At 39.9% G+C, this 25763-nt stretch overlaps 2 protein-coding genes across 2 annotated transcripts; both read left to right on the plus strand.

Moving 5' to 3' along the window:
• Positions 1-729: 729 nt before the first annotated feature.
• phb (prohibitin) lies at positions 730-5289 on the plus strand. The gene is made up of 7 exons (XM_063470805.1): positions 730-809; positions 1355-1448; positions 1923-2084; positions 4002-4144; positions 4234-4350; positions 4445-4540; positions 4630-5289. The coding sequence occupies exons 2-7, from the start codon at positions 1364-1366 to the stop codon at positions 4840-4842; spliced, it is 816 nt and encodes a 271-aa protein (XP_063326875.1). The 5' UTR covers positions 730-809; positions 1355-1363; the 3' UTR covers positions 4843-5289.
• Positions 5290-6269: 980 nt separating this feature from the next.
• Positions 6270-25281, plus strand: znf652 (zinc finger protein 652). The gene is made up of 6 exons (XM_063472281.1): positions 6270-6573; positions 10675-12180; positions 15228-15375; positions 15675-15790; positions 18180-18324; positions 20225-25281. The coding sequence occupies exons 2-6, from the start codon at positions 11152-11154 to the stop codon at positions 20845-20847; spliced, it is 2061 nt and encodes a 686-aa protein (XP_063328351.1). The 5' UTR covers positions 6270-6573; positions 10675-11151; the 3' UTR covers positions 20848-25281.
• Positions 25282-25763: the final 482 nt, after the last annotated feature.

Genomic DNA, 25763 nt, shown 5'->3' on the forward strand with positions numbered 1-25763 from the left:
CCACTGTCCAGATTTTCAAGTAATTATAAAACTGAAAGTTCTTGCTATTATATAATTATAATTTATAATATTATTATAATTTTTTATTTTGCTGTTGACTCATTGTAAAAAAAACAAGAACTTTTCTGTCATTTATTTGCAAATCTATTACTTAGTTACATTAATGTAGTATGAAAATGACATGGTCTTTATCAGTAGAAAAAACTGTAAGATTTGTGAAAATGCAGGTAAAAGTCCAAAATTTATGTCCCCCCTGGACTGATGTAAGGCCACCGGGCCTCACATTTGACACATTTGACGCTCTGGAGCATACCTCTTACCTCTCTTTTCCAGTTACACCCTACTCTTATACTAGTATTGCTACTACTACTACTAGTACTACTACTACTACTACTAACAATAATAATAATAATAATAATAATAGTCTGACCTCCCTGACATCCTCTAGTTACAACAAGAGCCAAAACGTTCTTGTCTGAGGAATGTAAAATACAGTCTTGAGTCTGAGTCTTAGTAACCAGTATACTAATGCTATGTAGCAATATGTGTTCTGATTTCTAGATTTTAATCAGTATAAGCCAAAAGCGGTCAGCTAAAATAATGTGTTTTAATTATATTTAGGCGAGCTGCAGTCAGTAGGTGGCAGTAATTAGTTTGAATACTGACTAAGTCATAGAAGAAGAAGACTGTTTTGTTACGTCCAATCAGATGCTTTGTTGCTTCATCCAGTGCGCAGGCGCTGTGTAGCAGATATTTCATGTGCTGTACGTCGTGTCCGGTGGAGGTCACAGACATCCGAGCAAAGTGAGGTAAGTTATGACATACGTTATGTGTGTGACAGTAAAATTACTTAACTGTTTATCAAAATGTCATTGTATTAGCCATTGGAAGTGAAAAGGAGAGACGTTTTATGTGCTATTTATAAGACACGTAGTGTTACAAGATTAGACGAACACGAGCAACCACTTTGCATCAGCGTGAGATAACATGCGTACAGTCACCCGGCGTGCAACTTGGACTTACCTGTCGCACGCTTTTTAATCGTTTTACGTATCTTATTGTCTTATCTGTAGTATTGCACCGGCCTTAAATCTAAGCTGCGGTGCTCTGTTTAGTTATATGTGCTTGGAAGATGTCTGTTTAGTTAGTCGATAAGCTAATGCTAGCTAGTTAGCCAAATTAGCTAACAACCACAGCCTTGGTGTCAGTCCAGCTCAAGGCCAAAGCCAACTGTTATTGGAAAGAGGGGATTTAGCCTGGATTTCCAAGGTCCGTCACAGGATTATGGTGCATTGCGTAGGTGTAAAGGTGGAGATGTGTAGAAAGACATTCAAAGTGTTTTCATTGTCACCAGGTTGCTGTCATGGCCAAGTTATTTGAGTCCATTGGGAAGTTGGGGCTTGCCCTCGCCATCGGTGGAGGTGTCGTGAACTCAGCCCTTTTCAACGGTGAGTCCTAGACAGATACATGGTCTAATGGCATTTTCCATGTATTGGAACACATGCTCAGTCATCAAGCATAAAAATGATTAATTTGGTAAAAATATATATTTTGTAAAAACCACATTTCCGAAAGAATTCAAGAGGTTTTGGAAGGCAGCAAAAGCTAATGAATAGCTACCTGATAGTGCTGCATGCAGATGAGAAAACCACAGTTGTTTTAGTTTTAAGAACATGTGTTATTCTGAAGTGAGATTTTGGCATTACACTTAACCTCTTTTGCTAATTTAGGATGCCTTTGGTCTACTCTGCATAGCACCTATATTAGTTGCCTTTGTTTGGTTAAGCTGATGAATTCATTAGCATTCTAGATCATAAAAGAGGAAAACAGTGACCTTGTATTTAATAAAAATAAAATTAAAAATAAATTTTTCATGTTAAACAAAATTTTCTATATGTGGTTCTCTGTCCTTCTTGTTGCAGTTGATGCAGGTCACCGGGCTGTGATCTTTGACAGGTTTCGAGGTGTTCAAGATGTTGTTGTTGGTGAGGGAACCCACTTCCTCATCCCCTGGGTTCAGAAACCTGTCATCTTTGATTGCCGCTCCCGTCCACGCAATGTGCCTGTCATCACAGGCAGCAAAGGTATGCAAGCACTCTAAGGAACTTTAGTTTCTGCAAATTCAGTGTCTGTCAAACTAAGAAGGCTTAGCTTTGTGGTGTGGTGAATACTTGAATTAGCCACTCTTAAATGTTTAGTTTTTGTAACATTAAAAGACATGTAGAGGGTATGTCAGATGTTTTTGAACACTTAAATTTTCCAGTTGTTACTGAAATTTATATAACTCAGTGTATGCTGAAATAAAGTGTACAACAGTAACAAAAAAAAATTAGAAATAAAAAATAATAATAAATTAAAAAATCATGGAGTACCCAATTCTAAATTTGAGACACTCTTCAGATGAATCTTGCCATTCCTTCTACAGTGGCAGTGTAGCCAAATTTCTCCCTAGAACTGCGTGCTTTGCTCTTACAAGTTGTTTTGCTTTCCACCCAGAATGCTATGAAGTGGAATTAATGGGTTAGCAAGTTCTGGCTGATGGCTCAATTTTTAACTGGCTAGAATGCCATGGCAACTCTGCACTGAGATCTAAAATGTTCTAAAAGACATTATCATCAGAGTTTGTTCTAGCTCAAGTTATATTTTGTAAGAGCAATAAAGAGTCTTAACTGAGCAAATATGTTCATACACAAACCTCTTGAGCTGTGTCTTAGTAATGTGAACAAAGAAAACCCATTGTTACAGCTGTGTGTGTTGTTGCCATTCTAATGTAAATGCAGTTTAAAAAGAAAGAAAGAAGAAGAACCAACAGAAAGAAAGAAAAAAAATATTCATATGGTAAAATAAGAATGGCCGTGGGGGCTTTCCATTAAGAATTCAAAAGTCTCTAAAGGGCAAACAACAAATGAATACTTTGACCACCTGTCAGTATTGTTTGCATTCTCACAAACCATGGTTATTTAAGTTTTGAGATCATGATGGTTTTGAGATCTATTATTCGACGTCACACTTGGGGTTGACCTACTTTTTAAATCTAGCAGCAGTTGTTTGTTGCACACTTGTTTGGTTAAGTTGGTGACTGTGTTTTCTAAACCAAGTAATATAACGTATGTGGTTATAGGGCTTTATAAATGTTTTTTTATACTTTGTCCTGATTTACAGCAAAGTCTCTTTCATTTGATTTGGTCAAGAACTTAAATGTTTTCTACTTAGCCTTGATATGCTTAAATGGCCTAAATGGACTTTCTGAATGTACAGAATTAAACGACAATGTTAAGTTTGTTTATTTATTTATTTATTTATTTGGTGAATTCATGACTACAATCATTCTAGTTCTTAGCTGTAGCATTAAAAAAGCACTTATAGCTCTATATCACATATGCCTCTTGACTGAAGTAGGTACTTTTCATACAGAAGAAAAGTGAAATGATGCACTCCCCCCTTCTAGTGTTGCGCGCACACACAGCCTGATGAAGAAAGTCCGCCATGATAAAAGTTCACAGCCACTGCATTATTGGTTTTTCCTGGAATTGTAGGTTTTGTTGAACTAGCTAATACAAAGAAAACATTCAATTGTGTTGAATGTCCTTTGTAGTTTTGGCCTCAGTGCATCCCAAAACAGCTGAGGGAATTTAAATCTGGAGACTGCTAAGCTTCCTGCCATGTTCTACGTTTTATTTATTTGAATCAGTTGCCGATCTGATAGCTATATTATTGCCCTTATATATAATGTGTCAGAGGTTACTGTAACATGATTCATTCCAATGCTGCTTTTGTGCCATTTAAACTGTCACGGGTTTGATTTAAAAATGTGTAAAAATAGGAATGTTTGAACCCACAACTCGCATTTTATCTGACAACTGTGTAAACATTCCCAAAGGAGGAACTTGTTTTTTGGTTTTTTTTACACGGAAAATTTTAGTCCATGAACACAAACACTTGTCTTAACGTGTAGGCCAGTATATACAGTGTGATTAAGGTCCGAACCATTCACCCTACAGATCTGCAGAACGTTAACATCACGTTGCGTATCCTCTTCCGGCCGGTGACAAACCAGCTGCCGCGCATCTTCACCAGTATTGGTGAGGATTATGATGAGAGGGTGCTGCCATCTATCACCACAGAGGTCTTAAAGGCTGTAGTGGTGAGTAACAGTCCATTAAAGGCCAAACAAATTGGCTGAATGTATAATCAACAGAGTCAAAAAGCACTTAATGTTTCTCTCTCTCTCAGGCTAGGTTTGATGCTAGTGAGCTCATCACTCAGAGAGAGCTTGTGTCCAGGCAGGTCAGTGAGGACCTCACAGAAAGAGCCTCCACCTTCGGCCTAATCTTGGATGATGTTTCACTGGTATGAAGTCGATGGAAAATTATGCAGCATTGTTCTATACTATCCTTGGGTTGTGTGTTTAACTGCAGTAACCTGCTGTATTGTGTTCTTTCAGACACACTTGACCTTTGGCAAGGAATTCACAGAGGCTGTTGAGATGAAGCAAGTGGCCCAGCAAGAGGCAGAGAGAGCCCGTTTCGTTGTAGAAAAGGTACTTCTAACATTGCATGTAATCCCTGCACTATGAGCGCATTCTAAAACTGTGTATACAGCTTTATCGTTTCCATTTTATCATTTTAGGCAGAGCAACAGAAGCAGGCAGCCATCATTTCAGCCGAGGGAGATTCTCAGGCTGCTTTACTCATTGCCAACTCTCTGATGGAGGCTGGTGATGGTCTGGTAGAGCTCCGTAAGCTGGAAGCCGCTGAAGACATCGCCTTCCAGCTGTCACGCTCCCGCAATGTCACTTACCTGCCCTCAGGACAGGGCACATTGCTTCAGTTGCCCCAGTGATAGCATCACACCCCATGTCTACCACCTCCCCTCACTGTCTCCAGCCATTACATAGGCCATGGACGTGGTGGTTGGAGGATTCAATAAAGGATTCTCCCAACATCACACACATTCCTCCCACTATTTCTCTAACCAAATCAGGACTGGGCTCTGCTGATAGCAGTATGGTGGGAGACAAAGTGAGAGATCTGTGATGGTTAAATTTATGAAGTCCTTTTACGTAAGGAAGTGAAGGGGTTTATTGCTCTGTGATAACCTAAAATATATATAGTACTCTGTTTTGAGAATTGTCAGTGCAGTAAATTCCGTCAAGATTCAAGTTATGTCAAAGTGAAAGCACTTGATGAGTGGAAAGCAACAGTCACTTGTACATCAAAGAAAACGTGTGCGATTTCTTTAAACAATAAATGTGAATGGTAAATGCCATTCTTCTGTTGTGCTTGGAAATTTCATCGAATTGTGTATCTGTTTTGAAATCTAAATGAATTGTCAATCTTTCTGATTGACTGCAAGGTATGTGTCTTGACATTGTTTATTCATTTGGCTTCAGTCATTCAGGCTTACTAAAGGATTTTATTTTTATTTTTTAAATGTCTGCCTTCTTTCAGATACCTTTGTCACACTAATGTTACTCCGAATCAATTGGAATATGCTTAGCAAGTGGTACAGGATGGTACTTCATTCTTTTCTTTGCTATCTTCAGTTTGTATGGAAAAAAAATCTAAGCCCCGTGTTGCAGAAAAGAATGACTTATTAAATCGCCTTTCTGCCTCTCAGTTGTCAGTCTTTTTGGCGAAGACACAGAGATGTTTTACACAGGCATAACTGTCACTGGGGGGGGGGCAGCATTTATTTGGTCTTGCTTTAAGAAAATAGAAGGTACTTAATTGGTGAACACCATTAAAAAACTAAACACTAAAGAAGTGTTTCAAACTGGAAGGAATAGTAGTTTGGTTTTTTTTTAAGGGAAGATTTATTTTGTATCGACAATAAAAGTAAACTAAAGATAATTTGATTGTTTAGAATGAGACAGTTTCGACACTTTTTTTCTCCTGTGTTCTTTATATACATCCATGCATTTTTATTTTTTTTAATGTTTTAATATCGCAGAAATATGCAGTTAGGTCATTTTCCCGAGAGTCTTCATGGAAATAAACTTGAGCGCTTGAGTCCGTTAAAATAGCTGTTACCAAAAAAAACCCCGAATTAAAATAGTAACGATATTAAAGTTTAAGAGTCTATGATAAAAACTGATTGCATTTATTGTAGTTTTAGAATTTTTCCTCTGGGAGGATTAAACGGCCCTCGGGGTCTTCTCATTATGATTTCATCAATCAAGGATTTAAGCTCAGCACGTGCGCGCGCGCGCCGTGCCCTGTCTGCTTTGGAGGGGAGACGAAAAGAATCCAGACAAGCTGCCGCGCGCCCATCCAGACAGCGGCCTGGATGCCTGGGATGAGCGCGGGACGACGGTAGTACGCGCGAGAGCTTGGCCGGGCCACGTAGCGGGGTTGAGGACGCCGGTGCGTAGATACCTCCGCAGTCTATAGCGGACATAAACAAATAAGCGCCCACATTTTGCACACAAAGACCATTGGTAGTGGCCCGTCTAAATGCATATCCGTGAATGAAAAGAGAGAGAGAGAGAGAGGGAGGGAGAAATGCGTGTGCAACCCTGAATCTGTGCAACTCTGATTGCACGAACGCAAGAAGAAGGTCGCCCTGACGGAGGTAAGCCAGCAAACTGACAACAAAATATCGCCGTTTTAGTTGATTTTAAGCACTTACATGTGTGGCACGCATGACAGCTGTCGGAAACAGCAGCCGTGGTTCGCCGGTAGTGCGGGGCCGAAGCTACGGTGAGAGCAGTCTGCGAGCCCGGCTAGCGCTGACTTTGTGACAGTGTCGAGTTGAGTGGGTTTACCAGTAGAGCAGTCTGGGTTTTGTTGAGAAAGCGGCATTTTTCATACTGCACCACAGCAACAGAGAAACACTGATGACAAAGCATGACATCAGCTTTTCGTTTAGCTTCACGAGGGTCCGATAACTGTCACACTTTCCCTTCGGAGTGCAGCATCGAAATTAAATGTAACGTTAATGCTAAATATTGACGTTAACGCTAGCTTTGAGCTAACTAGCACCAACCTGGGCGGTTTATGATTTTAAAAAAAGTGAAACTACTCTTTTGTTGGAAGCTACTGCCTGTCTGCAAACACCAGCCTTTAGATTGTAGTGCTTGTGTATTAGTATGACTGTTCTCCAAATGAAGTGACCTTAACTGCACTAAAACATCTAATGGCTGCACCTTGAGCTAATGTAGCCAAGTTAGCTTGTCATGTGTGTGCAGGTTAGTACCTATGGACTACTGCTAGCTAGCTAAGTAGCCTAAGTTGGCCTGGCCTGCACAACGTTACTGTTGTTCGTTGTACAATGTTGCCTTTTTGTTTTAACCCTTTCTTTGCTTCAAACACACTGCAGCGTTAACTTCAAGTCTTGTAGCTGAATACGCTGCATCCAACCCGACGAAAACAAATTCATATGCGCATGTGATTTACTTCGTTTGATAGAAATAGTATGCATATGAAGCCCCCTTTTTTATGATAGTCACGTTTCGGTGTGTTTTCACAATCCAAGTCAGAGTTTCAAAGTAAGTGCTAGAGGCTACCATGTTTTCTTTCCTTATCCATAATAGAGATATCCCAGAAGTAAACAGACCAGCAGTGTCTCCTAAAAATCTGGTGTGGAAGAGATGGGAGCTGACATATTCCTTGCCCACTTCGTGTAGTGCCTCAAATGATATGTGCTATATCAAAAACCCTAGGTACTGCTCTATGACCTCGATTATGGGTTTGAGGGCCAAATACCTACCGAGGCATGGAGCACCCCTGCAGTGCACCACACAGTGAGCTGGTTAAGGTCTTATGAGTTTGGACAGAGTCAGGAATGTGAACCTTCACAAGGTCCTCTACAAGCTGCAAAAGGGAAAGCTCATTAAAGTCTAGACTCAAGAGGGTGCATGGATTTGAGTAGCACTGCTGCATAGTACGAAGCAAACATGACACATTTTGACTTCAAAGGTCTCCTCCTCTTAACTGTCAAAGTTTAGCCAAGTACTTGTCAGCATGTGTACTATTTAATGCTGATGGGTTTTAAGTGTTGTATGCTGCCGTTGCAGTTACACTCCCATCCTGTGTCATACAAATATCTTAAGCCACAGTAGCATCTATCCGGTATATGACTGGCTTTGTGGCTTACATATGAAATGAGTTCTGGCTTCTCTGAAACGTGATTGAGGACAGCTATGAATTGGCCATTGCTGAAAAAACTTTGATTTCTCTGCAACTTTTGCTGAGCATTAGTAATTCTCTGGCTGACAGGTCATTTCAGTAATCCAGACATTCATTGATGCTCTTTTTCTTTTTTGCATCAGGGTACAAAGTTCATCTTTGAAAGCTGTTAAAACTTCAATAGCCAGTCGCAAAACGATCTACATTTCTAAAAGTTTGACCTCTCTATCCTACAAGGTGAATGTGTAAACTAATTACTCGTGATATTGAGAAGTCTGTGCTCTGCTTGATTCCCACATCAAAGGACTGCATTATTTCACAGAGAGTGAAACCCCAAAATGACTCATCGTTGATAATGATAAGCAGTAGAAGGGTTATACTCAACAAGGTTGTATAACCACACTGTTTATGTGCTTTTTTTTATTTTTATTTTAAAAATGATCAGCAATAATATGTCTTTTTGATCAGTTTTATATTGGTATAGTAATAAATTGGCTGTGTTGTTGTGCAAGCATGCCTTTTTTTCAAACGAGAATGTAAACCAGCATAATTGCATGTTTAGGTGTGGGGGTTCTCTTGCAGTTTATATTGCTCTGTCATCTAGACACAGGATAATCTATTAGGCTTTGTGTCTAGGACAACCATGTGAGTTGAGTTGCTCTGTCAGTGCCGAGCTTGCCCTCCCCTTGTGGTCTTAATGCTCTCAGAGCTCCTGTCCAATTCTCAGAAAGGATCAGAGTCAGCCTACACAGGAAGGCAGGTGTGCCTTATATGTGCATACCCAAAGTCTACATAAATGGCTTACTTTTTTGCATGCAAAATGAGGTAGAACCAACTGATTAATCTCTGGCTTAAAAAATTGCTTTAGTTCAGCTTATCTCTGCCTTCACTGCAACATGCTTATCTACAGAGGATCAAATTCATCAGATATACGCACCAAGTCTTGAGGTGAAAAGACAATCTTTGGGAAAACGACCAGTGAATTAGAAAGAAAATGTTAAATAAGATGGCTTTAGCTCACATTAAGTTTGGATCACCAAAGTTTCATAGCCTATTTTTAATTAATCTGGTTTTATTCAAGATTATTTTCAGCAGGTGCAGCTTCTGTTGCCAGGTAGGATTAAATCAGTGGTAGTAAATGTAAGACACCACAAATTACACCAACAGTTTAACTGACAAATAATGATCTGGTTAAACCTCAGAGAACTCATTATGATTAATATTTGATCACGGTAAAATAATTAGGCTTATGCCTTAATTACAAAGTGTGCACCCATCGTCTCAGCTGCATTTCCCATTATTTGCACAGTAATGTTCCTTTTTCTGGCATTTACAGAAACTCTTTTCTAATGGTGACTTTAAATTAAACATCAGAACAAAGTAGAGTTCATGGGTGGAGTGGGGGTGTGTGTGAATGTGAAAGTACCTGTTAGCCTGTTTGTGATTTCTTTGTAGACGGTGGTGTGTCAGTTCTTGAAATTTAAGCATAAGATGTTTGTGAAGATTCTGAGGAGAGGATGTTTGCTGTCTCCTGGAAAGGAAATGTAATTTTTGTTTATTGCATGGGGGGAGGTTTTCTAGCGAGCAAACCGCCCTGGTGCACACTCAAAATGGTTTGTAGGGTGTAGGGTTGTTCAAGGTCAGCAACCTGTCATCCAGGGTCAGTTCCAGGATTACATGTACACCAAAGCCAACATCATACATAAGTAATACATTACTCTTTGATTCAATGTTTTTTGAGCTGTTACTTGCATGAGCACAGTGATAATACTGTTGGTTACAAAAAGTGCACTACTTCGGCTTCACTGAAAGGTTGACATACAGTTTCCTGTGGTTGTATTTGCAATACAAGCTCCTAAGCTGTGGTTACACTATACTCTCCAACAGTCAATGGGAGGTTTGTGCATGTGTGATGTTGAAGACAAAAGAAAATCTTGTGTTGTTTAATCAGTGTGCTTTAGGACTTGAATCTGGCTTTTGCTTTCTGAGAAGTATTTCTGTAAATGGTCTCTAACCACCACTGGAACACAGTTAGGACTGAGTGAGTACCAATTTATTTATTAAGTTTCAGATTGTAGGTAGTTTACAGTGATTGCATCTGTGTTTGTGCATAGACAACCGATGGTGTTTAACAAACAGGCTGTTTTCTGCTCTAGCATTGACATCGATCAGATCGTTTTTAAGAAGATATGTTACATATTTTCAGTACTGAGAAGAAGTTGTGACTTGTTGCACTTTAGTTGATCTAAATATGTCCTTATTGCAAGCATGAATGTTGATGTGTCACTCTATAAAGCAAACTGTCTCTGCTTTATAATGAGGTGTTTCAGTTGTGGTTTAGAAATATTTAGACTGCTCATTTGTTGAAATTGAATTCACTTGCATTCATGTGTGAAAGCTGTGGTTTCCACTCCTACACACAACACTGAAACATTTGTGGCCAAGTGTGGCACTCACTGTTCAGAACTTGACAATATGGCTGTAGTTTCAGGTCACACGGAACACTCTCATCTATATTCTTCTGTTTCTTTGTCTTATCTCATAGGTAATGCACAACAAATGGCTGTTCAAGCAAGACGCAGAGGTCCTTACAGCATTTCCGTTTTTGGTATTCAGCTCATCTTTACCTGCTCTGCTGTTTGAAGACTGGCACTCTTCAGGGCAGCAGCCTGCAGCTCAACAACTGGAGGGGATAGTTTTAAATGTTGAGAATCAACGTTAAGACTTTGGTTTTGCTTTCTGATTCTTAAGCACATGGTAGAAAAGTTGGAACTGATTGTATGTCTATACAGCTGCAGTTCTTTGCTTGGACGGAATGGATGCTCTCTTTGAATCAGGTTGACTGTCTCTCACCTCATCCCCTCCTTCCTGTCTTTTCAGTAGAAGGAGGGTGGGGGATTAGTGTGGTGTCCCCTGCCTCTCCTTGTAGGGTAGGCTAGTCTACCTAGTTACCACCGCTGTTACTCTTTTCCATTGCCCTGTGCTCCTACTAACTGTACCCCTCCATACCTTCTCCCTCTTCATGAAATCCTGTCAAAGCCTCAAGGAAGAGGTTTCCATCCCTAGTCTTGGCGGGATGTCACAGGAGGAAGGACGCAGGGCACCGGTGTCCCAGTCCTACTTTCACTCTCCTAGCCCAGACCTGGACTTGACGGGAAAGATTTATAAGAGGGAGGTTGGTGGCAAGCCTTATTCTGTGTTAGTGGACAATAAAATGGCAGCCAAGACATCCATGGGAGATCAGAACATTGGTCAGGTACCCACTCAGCACATGACTCAACACCAACATCAGCAGTATTTCAGAGAGGGGGGCGCTGGGCAGGAGGTGGGAACACAGGGGTCCCAGGCAGGCAATGATGGATCCTCTGATGATACTGAAGATGATGATGAAGATGAGGAGGAAGAAGAGGGTGAGGATGGTGAGGAGGGTTTCAAGCGTGAGCAAATCATTGTGGAGGTCAACCTGAACAACCAGACACTTCACGTATCCAAAGGGGACAACAAAACTGGAACCACAGCAGATGACTCTGAAAGAGCTGGAAGTGATGACGACGACGATGAAGAGGAGGAGGAGGATGAGGAGGAGGAAGATGAGAGCCCTGAGGAAGATGAGGAGGAAGACGAGGAGGAAGACGAAGTTGAAAGTCAAAGAATGCGGTCAAAGAGAACCCGTCGAGGGTCTAGTAGTGCAGCAGCTTCCAGCCAGCCACGGAGGAAAAGTCTGCGAACAGCTCTGGGCGCTACCCCTGCTGGAATGACCACCAGAGGGCGACGGAAACGCACAGAGCCTCCAAAGAGCAAAGGCAGGTCAGCTAGGTCAGCTCCCTCCTCTTCTCCTACTGTACCATCAGGAGGGAAAGCAGAGGTGGAGGAGAAGGAGATGCTGGCATGTGAAAAATGTCCTCGAGTATTCAACACACGCTGGTACCTGGAGAAGCACATGAATGTTACACACAGACGAATGCAGATCTGTGACAAGTGCGGCAAGAAGTTTGTCTTGGAGAGTGAGCTAGCCTTGCACCAGCAGACTGATTGTGAGAAGAACATTCAGGTAATCCAAACCTTTATCTGATATTTGTGTAGTTACTCTTGTAAATGTTATTCTGAAGAACGAGGTTTAATATATTCTTATGTATAAAGATGTTTAGATAAATTAGAACAAGACTTTCCTCTAAGCCATGAGACTTTTGCACCTGTACTACAGCCTTATCTGCTGCTCTAACCCCAGGCTCCTCTTTGACACCTGCGGACACAAACTCTTATGTATTAGTAATTATAATATTGTATTTTTCAGCATATATTTAAGTATATTTCTGGCAGGTTTCAGTTTATTTCTAAATTACATTTGAACTGAAATCAGTCATATTTAACTGATTAAAATTTGTAGTCATGTATTTAAAAAAAAAATAGGGGAAAAAAATATATATCCATCCATCCACCCATCCAATGTAACTGTAGTATTAAGTCAGGATGCAGTTTTCTGCCACTAAAGGTGGCTGCTTGTTCAAGAAAGAAAAAAAAAAAAAAGGTAAATGATATGTAGTTATTTTTTTTTTTTACAGAATTAACTCTAAATCATTTAGTGGACGTAATGACCAAAAAAATGACTTGGCTTTAAAGTATGTTATTGTGGTATGTGAAAGCAAACACTTTGTTTAAAACTTTTTAATGTGACCAAACTTGTGACCTGATGACTATGATACCCTCTTGGTTGATGTTGGCATTTATTTTGTTAGAAAATCTAAAGGCAACATTTGACACTTTAAAAAGTTCAATTTTCAAAGAGAAAACAGTGATTGCTAAAAGTTTCAGAAACTTGCTAGCAGCAGCAGACTCGGAGCTCTCTCAGCTCATTTATCTGGCAGTTTGAACGTAGCGGCAGCTGAGAACTGAAAGTGGGTTTTCAGCTGTTAGCTCACAGGAGAAGAGTGTGGCTTTTTAACTAAGGTGGCCAACAGTCATTTCACGGGGGATGCAGCTTTGAAGGAGCTTCATGCTAGTGATTTTATGCAGCCATTATACAACATTCATCACTCACTAATTAAAACAGATATCAGTTATGAAATATGCAGAAAGGTCAGTAAAAAGCACATATAGCAAGAAATTTCATTTAGCTGAATTAGATATTCCTGAATTCCAGAAGTGTTCGACCGGTCACATTAGCCATGATATTAACCTTAAAATTCTGCAGTATTTCTGTAGCTTTCTTTCTCCTTTTGATATTCATCAAGTTTTGAAAAACATCTAAAGTTATCATGGACTGTTGTATAAAAATTCTGCCTAGACAATGGTAATTAGAAATTATTACCATGAAAAGTAAAAGCACACAAAAAAAATGCCATAACATTTTATCTCCTGAAACATAACTTAAGCTGCGGTGTGCTTTGAAGAAATGACGGGAAACACAATCTGCACTCGGTCTATGCATTTCCTGTGTAATTTATGTTTAGATTGTGTGCTAGCTCCATGTTTTGAGGGCCATATTGTTTTCAGCCGCCACAACAATAAAGATGTAGGAGTTTGTGTTGAATTTACTTCATAAGCTATTGATAACAACATTGTCATGGTTTGGGGTAAAATAGCACAGAAAATTTCTGTTGTCAAATATGCAACTTAAAAATACTGATTGTATTTTGTTTGAAAAGTCATGTGTGCTTTACTGGTAATGCAATATTTTAGATACAGGACATCTGAAACTGACATTATTTAGATCAGCCATCTATTATCAAAAATATTTCAGTGAAAGAAGGTGCATTGTGGTTTTACTTCTCTAAAATTGAAAAAGGCGACTCAGCATCTGAATCCCCAAGGGTCATACAGCTGTTTTTAGCAGCTTTATTTAGCCCTTGGTTTGTTCAGCTTGATTTGCATCTGCAGTTTAAAGAAAATGTTATTTGAGCAGCTTCCTCTGAGCCACCCGAAACAGTTTGAAACAATTACAGGGTATAAAGAAACCTGTTCTCATGTCATGGAGATATAATATGTGTAATTGTGCAACTGTTTCTTTTTTTCTTTTTCTTTTTTGTTTGTTTTCCCCCCTTATTTTTTGTCCTTGAAGCAACTCTCAAAATAAGTAATTTCTGTGCATGTGTACTAACAATCTAATTTAAAAGGCTCTGAATTATGAAGTTCAGTTTTTCCACTTTCATGTTTTCTGTCAGCTTTTCTGATAACCAAAGAGAACAGTAGTTGTATTACAATATAAAACAAAGGGAAATTAGGAATCTTTTAAACATGTCTATACAACCATTTGTACTATGGCAAAATGTGGATCTTTTTTGAGTAGGCTGATTTTAAAACATGAACATCTGTATATAAACACACTTGTGATGCTACCAGCAGTACCGGTGGCAGCTGTGAAAGAGCTCCAGGGTGAGATGTAAGAGTATATGCACACAACTGGTTCCACAGTGTTTCATTTTATTTATTTATTTTATTAACATGGAAAAAAGGAACACTGTTGGAAAAAATTCACATGATATCTTGGCAATCACATGCTAAAAGGCAGCTGGAAGAAACTGTATTTGTTTTTTTGGCCACTTTGGTGTTACGTTTTGCAGTTTGTGTGGATACTTTTTCACAGTTCATCTGGTTGTTATCTTGTCACACTGCAAGATATTTTATTTTCGGGAGACAACAGCCTAACCATAAAACTCATGCTAGACAGAAATGACTGCAACGCCCAGTTTGATGTTTGGTCATGGCCAAACATCAATGTATAGTACTTGGACATGTCTGCAACTGTCCAAGTACCACTGATTTATATTTTGAAATTAAAATGGTTTAGATCTTTTGATCGGGTTGCATTATGTTCAGTATGATTTAACAAGGAAGTATTACTATTGAAGTTTTTTGTTTTGGTTTTTTTTTTAAAATCAAGAGTAATGATTTAGTTATGATGATTTAGCCGCTTCCGTTTTTACTTTGATGGTAGGATTTAGAGGGATTTCAGCAAGATAAACCCTTGCTGACTTTTTTTTTTGCCCAGCAGAGGGCGCTGGAGTATAATAAAAGAATTCTGGCTGATCAAAACAAAATGCTTAATATTAATTTTTTTTTTTTGTCTTCTTTTTATACTTTTTTGTTGTTGTTCTTCAGTGTGTTTCCTGCAGCAAGTCTTTTAAGAAGCTCTGGTCATTGCATGAGCACATCAAAATTGTGCATGGCTATGCAGAAAAGAAGTTCTCATGTGAAATCTGTGAGAAAAAATTCTACACTATGGCTCATGTCCGAAAGCACATGGTTGGTAAGTTGCGGCTGCTGTCTGTTACTGTGATATCTAGAAGTGTGAGACACCACATGGCTTTCAATTAAATAATATTCCCCTGTACAAGATCCGTTTTTTTTCTTATAGATACTCAGCATAGTGTCTTTAGTGACAACATGCTGCATTTTTTTTTTAAATATTGTGAAATGTAAATTCTTTTGTATGATCATGTCTCACAATAGCATTTATTCAAGCAATACCAATTTAGTTAAAACTTTAATTTGATTAGTTTGTTATGATTTAGCCATCTACTTGCATTTTTTTTCTCTTAAATCCAGCTCATACGAAGGACATGCCATTCACCTGTGAAACGTGTGGGAAGTCATTTAAGCGCAGTATGTCTTTGAAAGTTCACTCACTCCAGCACTCTGGAGAGAAGCCCTTTCGTTGTGAGGTAAGATGAACACAGTATGATTCTGTTAGTCTAACAATAGACTTCAAACAGTGACCGAATCAGTATTTCCCCTACATAAACCATCCAAGTATATTTGGGTGTTATTATTTTTTGTTTGTTTGAGAGAACAATGCATCCACAGTCCGTTTACTTGTGGACAATCCTTTGACCTATATATATAAACTTCAGGGTGTGCTAAGCACCTAGTCTGGGCTTTTCCGTCTCCTGTTTTCCTCCAGTCTCCTGTTGTGGACTACAGCTTGTGACTGTTGTCCTCCTCCCACTCTGGAGATCCTGTGAGCTGAAGGGCTGTTGCAACCAGAACCTGTTTAGGGTGGTGAACTGGTTCATGTGCCACTATACCAAACTCATGGAGGCCTCAGAGGAGTATGGCTGCCGATGGTAGACCAGCAGTTCATCTGCACAATAAGAGCCTTAGATGCAGCATTTCTAAGTTATTTATTTGTAGCACATAAAACTTAAAGGGTATTATTTGCTCATTGACTTATTTATTCACTTAATCCAGTGCTTTTGTGTCCCAGTCCCCACCACAACTAAAGTTTAAAACTGTGGTAAAACTTAAGAGGAAATAGATTACTGCTAATCCATGTATCTAGAGGATTTCTGTACATTAGGCACAGATTTCTTTGGCTGGCCTTCTTTGAGTTCATACTTGTTATGAATAAAAAAAAAAGAAAGAAAATACCTGTACCAGCAAGAAAGAGATTGTTTAAAAAAAAAAAATTATTTTGTTTTTAAATCACAATTTCATAGGGTATTGCTGCAGTTGAAATATTTGCGTTAAAGATCATTTACATAACATGGAGGTCATATAATAGTGGCCTAAACTTCAGTTGTAATCGGTTACTCGCTTCCTTTTCAGCAGGCATGGTTTAATTTACATACTGTCTTCAAATACCCTTGAACAAATAAAATTATATAATGCTGAAAGTGCAGTGGCTTTAGAAATGTTTATATAAACAAACATTTAAATTTCACCACCCCCCTTCTTATTTATTTTGGTGTGAATTTTACTGTTGATTTTATTTATTTTAATTCAATTATATGTTTTAAACTAGTTGGCTCACTTGAATGGAGTGACAGAATTTTTTTGTTGTGTGCTGTAAAAGCAGACTTACACCAGTAAGTTTCAGCTGGGAGACATCTGTGTCCTGTGGTTTGTGAATAACCTAAAATAGTCAGTGTCTTCCAGATGTTGACTGTGCACTGTGTGTTTTGCATTCAGTGGACAACGTTCTACAGAGGAGCTAAAGCCAGACCATGTCAAATATTAGAAAACCACACAGGAACACAGTTCACCAATTAACCTAAGCGTTAAATAGCTGAAGGATTAAATGTTCAATGTATGCATGTGACATCTGTGAGAGAAGTGTTTTGTTATGTTGTGTGACATGATGGTTGTTTTGTTTTGTTTTTTCTTTGTTTTTCCTGTTCAGCTGGGTTGGGTACAGTTGATACAGTGTTTTACTTCAGCCGAATACCTTTACATTCCCCAACTATTTAATTGGTGGTCAAACCAGAACTATGTATGGAGGTGGAGTTACTCTAATCAGATGTTTGAGGTCGTCATCAAATATTCAACTATATCCTTAATAAGTATATAGGCTGTTTATAGAAACAGCTTTTCTTTTTCTTTCTTTTCTTCCCTTACTGACATTTATTTGGTCAGGTGGTGCCACATTAAGATTATGAATACTTCACTTCAAGAAAACCCTGACCAGACAAACTTCAGATTGCAAATACAGTGTTGCTGCATGCACCAAAATAACTTGAGCAGTGGTGCTGGATTGTGGAACTAACTGTGTTTCTTAAGCATGATGCATCATAAAGCAGTCCCTACACAGTAGTGTACATATAACTCTAAATAATGCCACACAACAGTTATATTTAACAACAACAACAGTTATGAAAATGTTAAATAATAACATTGACATTTTCACAAAATTATCATTTGGGACAAAACAAGGAAGCAGCCAAAAGCAGTAAGTGATTTATTGTCAGATCTGAAGCAGCTTTTGTCACATCAAAAGCTGCTTTATGATTGAACAATGTTACGGTTCTGTCTTAAACCCTTACTGATTTACTTGGGTTACGGTTGTCAAAATAAACATTTCACTTCTAAACTATTTTCACATTAGAAAATGCAGAAAGAGTAGCGCATGATAAATGTTTTATCTAAATCAGATTGTCAATTTCTGTGTGTCAGCAAGTGTGCTTTTTTTTTGTGTGCATGCTGTTGTACTGACTCTGTGTGTGTGTGTGTGTGTGTGTGTGTGTGTGTGTGTGTGTGTGTGTGTGCATGTTGTACTGACTGTGTGTGTGTGTGTGTGGACATGTTATCTGAACGCATCTGTTGTTTCTGCTGTAGAACTGTGACGAACGGTTCCAGTACAAGTACCAGCTGCGCTCCCACATGAGCATTCACATCGGACACAAGCAGTTCATGTGCCAGTGGTGTGGCAAAGACTTCAACATGAAACAGTACTTTGATGAGCACATGAAGACACACACAGGTGAGAAACAAGTGTGGGTCTTTTAAATTCCATAAGTGTTCTGGGAAAATCACACATGCCAATCAGGCCAGTCTCCTTTGGGATAATCCATATGGCTCTGAAACCTATGGACTTTCTGCAAAAACACGAGTGACAGTATTAACCTGCTTTTTAAAGGCAGGAAACCAATTCTAGTTTCAGAGCTCTTTTTAAGTGGTGAGGCATTTCTATGAAATCAGGAAGCTTTATAGAAAACTCATCACTTTGTTTGTAGAAACTGAACGAGGCTGCACTCAAATATAGTACCCTAGTTGTAGTTTCTCCACAGCAGGAGATTCCAGTTTCAAATAATGTCATGTCTCCACTGTGGATTCTTCAGTAAATAATGTCACTAACTGGTTACACACAACCCTCAAGTCTGATATATGTAAACAGTATTTTTTTGGCATTGATCATTGTCTATATAAAAATAAAACTCCCATTTTTTTTTTAAATTTACATTTCTTTTTCTGCAGTCAACTAAAACAAAGAAATAACTACTCAGCAGATACTTGCTACTTTAGTCGACAAATGTCTTGCCCTTCTGTTTTCCATGTTTGCATAGTTTCCTCCCAGCTTCTATTTAAATGCAGTCGTGCAGAAGCAAATTACAAAGACCAAGTTGGCCCAGCTGTTGAGGGGAAAATTACATTTCATACAGACCAGTTGTTTCTTAAATCTTTTTTGTCCTTTGCTTGATGGTTACAGCACTTTGTTATATTTCAATAAGAGTACAAAAGTCTCAAATGACTATAGATTTATTTTACTTTATAAATCTAAAGTTTATCAAACATTTACCATCCTTCATTGGCCTGCTTTACCAGCCACCCAGTCACCATACTCATCCTAAAAAAAGAATCAGATGGGGAGTTGCCAACAGGAACATTATAGTGGTAAGAGCAGGAGACTTTGCCCAGAATTTTTAATGAGAGGGATGTTCTACATCAAAGAGGAGCCTTGCATATACTGTGGCTTATAATGACTACCCAAACACATGCTGTATTACACCCCTTTGATTTTCTGTCTCTGCTGCATTGCTATTTCTAAGACCACTGCTAAGCAGTGATGCTTGTATGTCCTTCACTGTTTTTCACCAGCCGTGCCTGTCGTGGGTGGACACACTGCACTCATAGGCTCTCACAGTTCTATTTGTGATGTGTAATTATGCTACCCTCTCCTCTCCCTGCTGCTACCAACCAATTTAGCCTCATCCAGGAGGAGACACACCCAGTCATGCTCTGTAATAGGAAGCATACACTTTAAACACCCAAAGTTTGGTTCAGTGCATACAGATTTTTTTTTTTCCATGTGAATTCTCGTGAGTGAATGTAAGGTAACAGTTACAGAAGACTAGCACATTAACTGTCACCTTTTGATATTCATTTAGTGTGGAGGAGCTTCACACATAACATGCAAGAATAAGGCATTTAGAGAGCCCTTCAGCAGCCTGTTAATAGATGGCTGTGTGGGTGGTAGCAGGCACATTCAGTGGCTCCATGGAGGGAGGTTAATGAGAGTGACAATCCAACGGAGCTGCTGTTGTTCACTTTCACATCTCCTCTGCTCAAAGTGTGAATTGTAATAGCTTCCTGCGGAGTGGGTGGGTTGACAGCAAAAACCCTCAATTTAAGATGGCAACTTATTTACATATTTAAAAGAGAACTGTTGCTCTCTGCAGAGGGAAATGGTTAAAGGGGGGGGGAGGGAGGAGTTAACTTTGTTGAATATTTAACACTTTTAACCCTCACTTTTGACACCGAATGATTTTATTCTAATGCATTTTATTTTTTTTCCCTGTGCTCCATTCTTCTTGTTAATTGGTAGAAACTGTTCTTTTTTTTTCTCACTCGGTGTTGTTGTTGTTTTTTATGAATCTATGCAGGGGAGAAGCCTTTCATTTGTGAGATCTGTGGGAAGAGCTTCACCAGCCGACCCAACATGAAACGCCACCGCCGCACCCACACAGGCGAGAAGCCTTATCCCTGCGAGGTGTGCGGCCAACGCTTCCGCTTCTCCAACATGCTCAAAGCACACAAAGAGAAGTGTTTCCGGGTCACCAGCCCCGTTGTTCTGCAGACTAGCGGCCCACCTGTGCCTGTCCGGATCTTTTCCAACACCTTCTCCTCATCTTCCTCAACCTCTGGCCCTGGGCCCTCAACTGCCACCCTGGCCACCACCTCAGCAACCATGGGCCTCAACCCAACAGGAGGGTCCATTCCTCCTCAAGGCACTGTGGGGCACACGTTCTCCCATGTGCCACTCCACTCAGCGCCCTCTCACCATCATCCCCACCCCTCATCAACCCAGCAGCACCTCTCAAGCACACCCCAACATGCCCAACCTCACCCCCACCACCACCTAGCAGTGCCCCCTGTCTCCCACCTCCCCCCACCTCCAGCTCTTTTTAAGAGTGAGCCCCTAAACCACTGTGGGCACGAAGACAGCAGCTACCTGCACCACATGGCCCCTCCCGATAAGGGCCCCGGAGCCCCGCAGCACCACTGAACTGTGCTGCTGGTCTGCAGGCCAGCACCAAACTGCGCCTTGTTCCACGTCTTCTCATAGTCCTGCCTCAGTTTTTTAGTTTCAAGGCCCCCAAAGCCATGTCTACAGAGAAGGCGTAGCGTGACCAGCACCATTACTCAGTATGTGTCTACACAGGAGACTTCAGGCACTGAAATCAAATGTGTTTTATAAGTGCTCAGAGCCCAATAAACAGCACTGTAATTACGTGCTTCTGTATAAAACATTTGTGCATATAGTGCAAGTAAAACACAATGCATTACACAGTCGTGCTAACTGTTATGAGTACTTATCTTTTTCCTATTAGAAAAGGATGAGATGGATCACTGAAAAATGTGGTTGAAGCTCTTTCTGTGTGGACATAAAGCAAAGGTGCTCCTGTCGAACAGATTTATGTAACTCAAGCTAAACTTTACACACCCCTGTGTGTTCTGAAGATACAGACTTATGCACCCTCAGTGTACACATCATGTAACACCTCTACTTTAAAATCCTGCTCAACTGACAAATATTTTACAAACTTTTCTTCAACAATTTCTTCTACAGAAAACAATTTTAGTGTAAGTTCTCAGTCTGTACATTATTTTCATCAAAAGCTGCTGATGGAAGTCGTCTCATGTATTACCTGGGCTTCACTGATCAAAAGATCAGTGTCACTGATTTCTCCTTATGTCAACTTGACCATAAGGTTGCACATTGGTCAGGGCTTGAGCTTTCTGTGCAGGTCCTCCCCATAGCAATACTGCACCTGTCCTCCTAGTTGTACTGCAGAGCCTCGGGGCCCCACAGAAACGTTTAATGAATGTTGTAACTGGTTCTACCTGAGCCTTTCTCTGTCTTAAGGTCAAGTCCTGGCCTTTCTGTCAGAGGGGCAACAGCAGTTGTGCAAGATGCAGTGCCATAGGTTACAGTAAGGAAGGGGGGAGGAACTTTGTAAAAGGACATTTGGTCAAAAGATTTTGTAAGTGGTTAATTGAATCTGGACTTAGTCTGAGATTCATTACATGATAAAATGGTGCTTTCCATTCCAGTACATGAAATATTTCTTTTGTTTTTGCTTTTTTTTTTTCTTAATTTTCAGAAGTATGAACTACATAATAGCATTGTATTGTGTCATACAGAACATGTCTTGCCAGTTGAGCTTTTCTACTGCGCATCTAAGGTTTGACTAGATATTTTGCGATCAAGACAACTCTAGTTATGCAGGACATTGCCTAGGCGCGCGCACACACTCACTCCTCACACTTTTTCAAGCACACGCGTACACACAAAAGACAAAAGACCACATGGTCACTGATTTATTTACTTTAATCAGTGCTGCCTCAGCTTTCAGTACTGTTGGCCAACAGAAGCTTTTAGATAACGGATGACTGTCGAGTACTGCCACTGTGAGGGGCCAACCACGTGGCCCCATCAGGATATATCCCACCTCCCTTCGCTGCTGTCGATGATACGGGTTATCATGTTAAAGGTCATTTGACACACACATATACACACAGTATACACAACTGGGACCTTTACTCATCAAAGTTCTTAATGGGAAATTATGCATATTCCTCTCAGCCTATATTCCACGGTTTGGTGTGGGGTGGCGTTACTTTTTTTATTTTCTTTTGTACTTTGATCGTACTGACATAGTTTGATCCACACAGGCAAATGCATGTCTAAAGTTGCTGAATGTTGCCTACGCAGAATGATGGCCGATAACTCATATGTATGTTTTTTTTTTGTTTGTTTGTTTTGTTTTTTATTTTTGTTTATTTGTTTTGTTTGTATTTTTTAATTTAATTTAATGTCTTCTGCTCAGTTTTAAGCTAATGAATGCTTCTGTCATGTAGATATACTGTTATTAGCACATGATAGGAAATGACAGGATAAGAAGCAGTGGTCATACAACTTCTAATACTTGGAATTCTTGTATAGATAAGCATATGTTTGATCAAATCAGCTAAAGAAATTACATTTATTAATGTAATAGCCAACAGTGTGAATGTTACTTGTGTAAAAGAAGAAAAAGGTTGGCTTGCGTTGGAATGAATTTGGGATTGCTTGGTTTTCCCCTTCATCCAGGCTGATCGTGTGTTTAGAGTGTGTCAGTGTGCAAGTGTGTATGAGTGCATGCAGTCTGTGTCTGTCTGATTGTCCCCAGTGCTCTTGTACCAAAAGCTGCTTTTACACAGTGTGCCCCAATGTACGCCTATTTTGGGATACCTGACCTGAACAATAGCAGTAAATCTACCACGACCCTCTTTGTATCATTCTAATGGTGTTCAGTCTGAAGTGGTTAAGCTCCATTGTTTAGTCTCTTTTTGGATTTGAGACCTGCAATTATCCTGCCATTTCTGTGGGTCTTAATACTGCTGCATTATCATCCTGTCCCCTCTAGTTCACTGCTGTGATTCAGCGTTTTGCAGTATGGATTTTTGTCTTTTTTTTTTTTTCTTTTTTTTTTTTTAAAAGCCTTTTCACTTGTGTGTATTCTCTGCACTTTACTGCTGCGTGGGTGAGGCGCAGGGAAGGGAGGGAGGGGTGGGACTGACAATGCATTGTGGAACAGAGAGCAGTTGTGGCTGCATGGGAAAGGGCGGAGATGGAGGTGATTACTTTGAGTGGATGTTTTTTAGGCAAGGAAAGGAGGAGAATCCCAAGTGGAGGTGGGTAGTGTGAATTGGACCATGGCAAAATAAAGGACATTTTCTTTCAGTGTGTGCTCAAATCAGATTCATTGAAATACACTTTTTGTTTTCTCCAGTATGGGCTCCCTTTAAAGTGAAAGGGATGTTCCTAATGCTTTGGCGACTTTACACTAGCCCCTCCACGCACTTCTTTGTTTTTATCTGTTCATGGAGTTTTCCCCCTTCTCTGTGTCATGTCTTGTTTTCTCTCTGTTTGCAGAATGATTCTCCTCCTCCTTTCTTTGTTATATAGAATGCACTTTCTACTAAATTTCTTGGGTAGTTAAGGAAAAATAACATTGTATATTCTTTAAAGATGTTTTAAAAAAATCAATATACTTTTCCCCTTTGTATTTTTAACCACTTAATGTAGCATTGCGTATTTTATTATTGTATCTGGTACAAAATGTGCAGCTTTATAATGTCCTGGTTTGTCCTTCTTCTTTTTTTTCTTTTTTTTTTTTTGTATGTTATCTGGGGATTGAGGAGAAGTTGGGGAAAAAAAGTTGGGCCTTTTTTGATAATGTACATTTAACTGACTGCTAACTTTAAAAGTAAAAACAAGTAGCCATGATTATTACATCTGAGTTTCTGTTTGTGTTTTGCTTTGCCGGATGCGGACGGTTATGAAATGCAGCAGATCTGTTTAACTTTCATACCTTGCTTTCCTGAAAAGTGTAGCTTGCTGCCACTGCACAGATTTTGCTTGAGGGCTCTTACTCTACTATTTTTAGGTTCACTGGGTTCTTGGCACAACATGTTACCTAACAATGGCTGCGGGCTACACATGACCCTCAGGGTTCAACAACAGCTTTGCTTTGCTGAACATTTATTTGAAAAGAGAAGTTTTAGATCCTCTTCTTTGTGAACACTTCCTGTTCACTTTAAAGTCACAGCAGGCTTTATTGTATTTGAGGGCAGTGATCTTGACAGTCAAGTACCCACATTGTACCTCTTAGATATGCAAATGTACCTTGAGGCCATATAACTACTTACATAGATTACAAGAGTGTGTTTAAAATTGACTTCTTGGATATCTCTTGTTGCATCTCAGCCAGGTTTATTCATGCATTAACAGCGTGTACCTCCACTGAGGTCACATTAAGGCATTTATTGTTGCTAGAATACCTCCTAAAATGCTGTGTATCCTCCATCACCATAGGAGGTTTTAAGTGGTGCACCAATGAGTCACATAATCCTATAAGGTAGCAGAGCGGGCTGATGGGTAGAGAAAAGTGTGAGTGACTCACTGTTGGTGAGTGGGTGGTCAGGTACCAAGGCTCACTCCATGAGCAGGGGAGATAATAACACACCGTCTGTACATCTCCATTCCCATTTGGGCTTGAAAATAGTCGGCCTCCCCAGCTGTTAGTCATTACGCCTTGCGGTGTCGAGGAGGGAGGAGGGCCCCCCCCTCCGTCTGTCAGCAGGCAGATAAAGAGAGGAGGGCTTCATGCCATGTTTTTGTAGGCAAGTGTGCACCGCTCTGAAACTTGCTGTGCGGTTCATTAATCAGTATACTTGCAGGGTTTTATCTAGACCGCTGTCTCGTGGAGAAACAAGCAGGCAACACAAACTCCCTTGCTGCGATGCTAATGTTTCCCTGTAGTTAATAAACGAAAACACAACACTGCTCTCAGATGTGAAATGATTTCGTTCCAGTCATCCTCACAAATGTCTCGCATGTGGTACTTTGCCCCCGTTCCCTGTGCCGCCTTTGCAACAGAGTACTTATTGGCCGGAAATCCAGATCATCCTGGATGAGGGAAGGTGCTTGTTCTCTTTGTAAGAACATGAGAGAGCATTAAAACTGTTCTCTGTTTTAAGTGAATGCGGCTGAGTTACTTTAGCAAATTCAGATGAGATGGGGTTATTCAGATGTTATCCCTGACTCTCCACTCCAAATTGGAATTACACAAAGATGTATAAATGGGAAAACTTGAGAGCTTGACCTTGTCCCATTGACCTCCCACTGCTACCAGAAGTGCTTATTCTCCACACACCTTTTCTTTTTTTTCGGTAAACGCTCCATTGTGTGGATGTGGCTATGCCACGTTTGGAGCCATGTATAAATACTAATAGGCTACATTTACGAGACTGGCGCACATTTCTTCTACGTTATATTCAAGAAACGGACTATTTACTCTCGATGGGTTTTTCTTCTTCCTTCCTCCCCCTACTCCCACAATCCCCTCGCTCCTCCACATTTTATATCGTGAACGC

Source organism: Pelmatolapia mariae, linkage group LG4 (genome assembly GCF_036321145.2).
Source record: "Pelmatolapia mariae isolate MD_Pm_ZW linkage group LG4, Pm_UMD_F_2, whole genome shotgun sequence".
In the NCBI taxonomy this organism is placed as follows: Eukaryota; Metazoa; Chordata; class Actinopteri; order Cichliformes; family Cichlidae; genus Pelmatolapia; species Pelmatolapia mariae.

Excerpts from the sequence above, each read along its gene's own strand:
- phb (XM_063470805.1), top strand. The coding sequence starts at position 1,364 with ATGGCCAAGTTATTTGAGTCCATTGGGAAGTTGGGGCTTGCCCTCGCC. Across the intron at positions 2,085-4,001 it reads TGTCATCACAGGCAGCAAAG|ATCTGCAGAACGTTAACATC; the intron begins GTATGCAAGCAC and ends TTCACCCTACAG. Across the intron at positions 4,541-4,629 it reads CCCGTTTCGTTGTAGAAAAG|GCAGAGCAACAGAAGCAGGC; the intron begins GTACTTCTAACA and ends TTATCATTTTAG.
- znf652 (XM_063472281.1), top strand. The coding sequence starts at position 11,152 with ATGAAATCCTGTCAAAGCCTCAAGGAAGAGGTTTCCATCCCTAGTCTT. Across the intron at positions 12,181-15,227 it reads ATTGTGAGAAGAACATTCAG|TGTGTTTCCTGCAGCAAGTC; the intron begins GTAATCCAAACC and ends GTTGTTCTTCAG. Across the intron at positions 15,791-18,179 it reads AGAAGCCCTTTCGTTGTGAG|AACTGTGACGAACGGTTCCA; the intron begins GTAAGATGAACA and ends TTTCTGCTGTAG.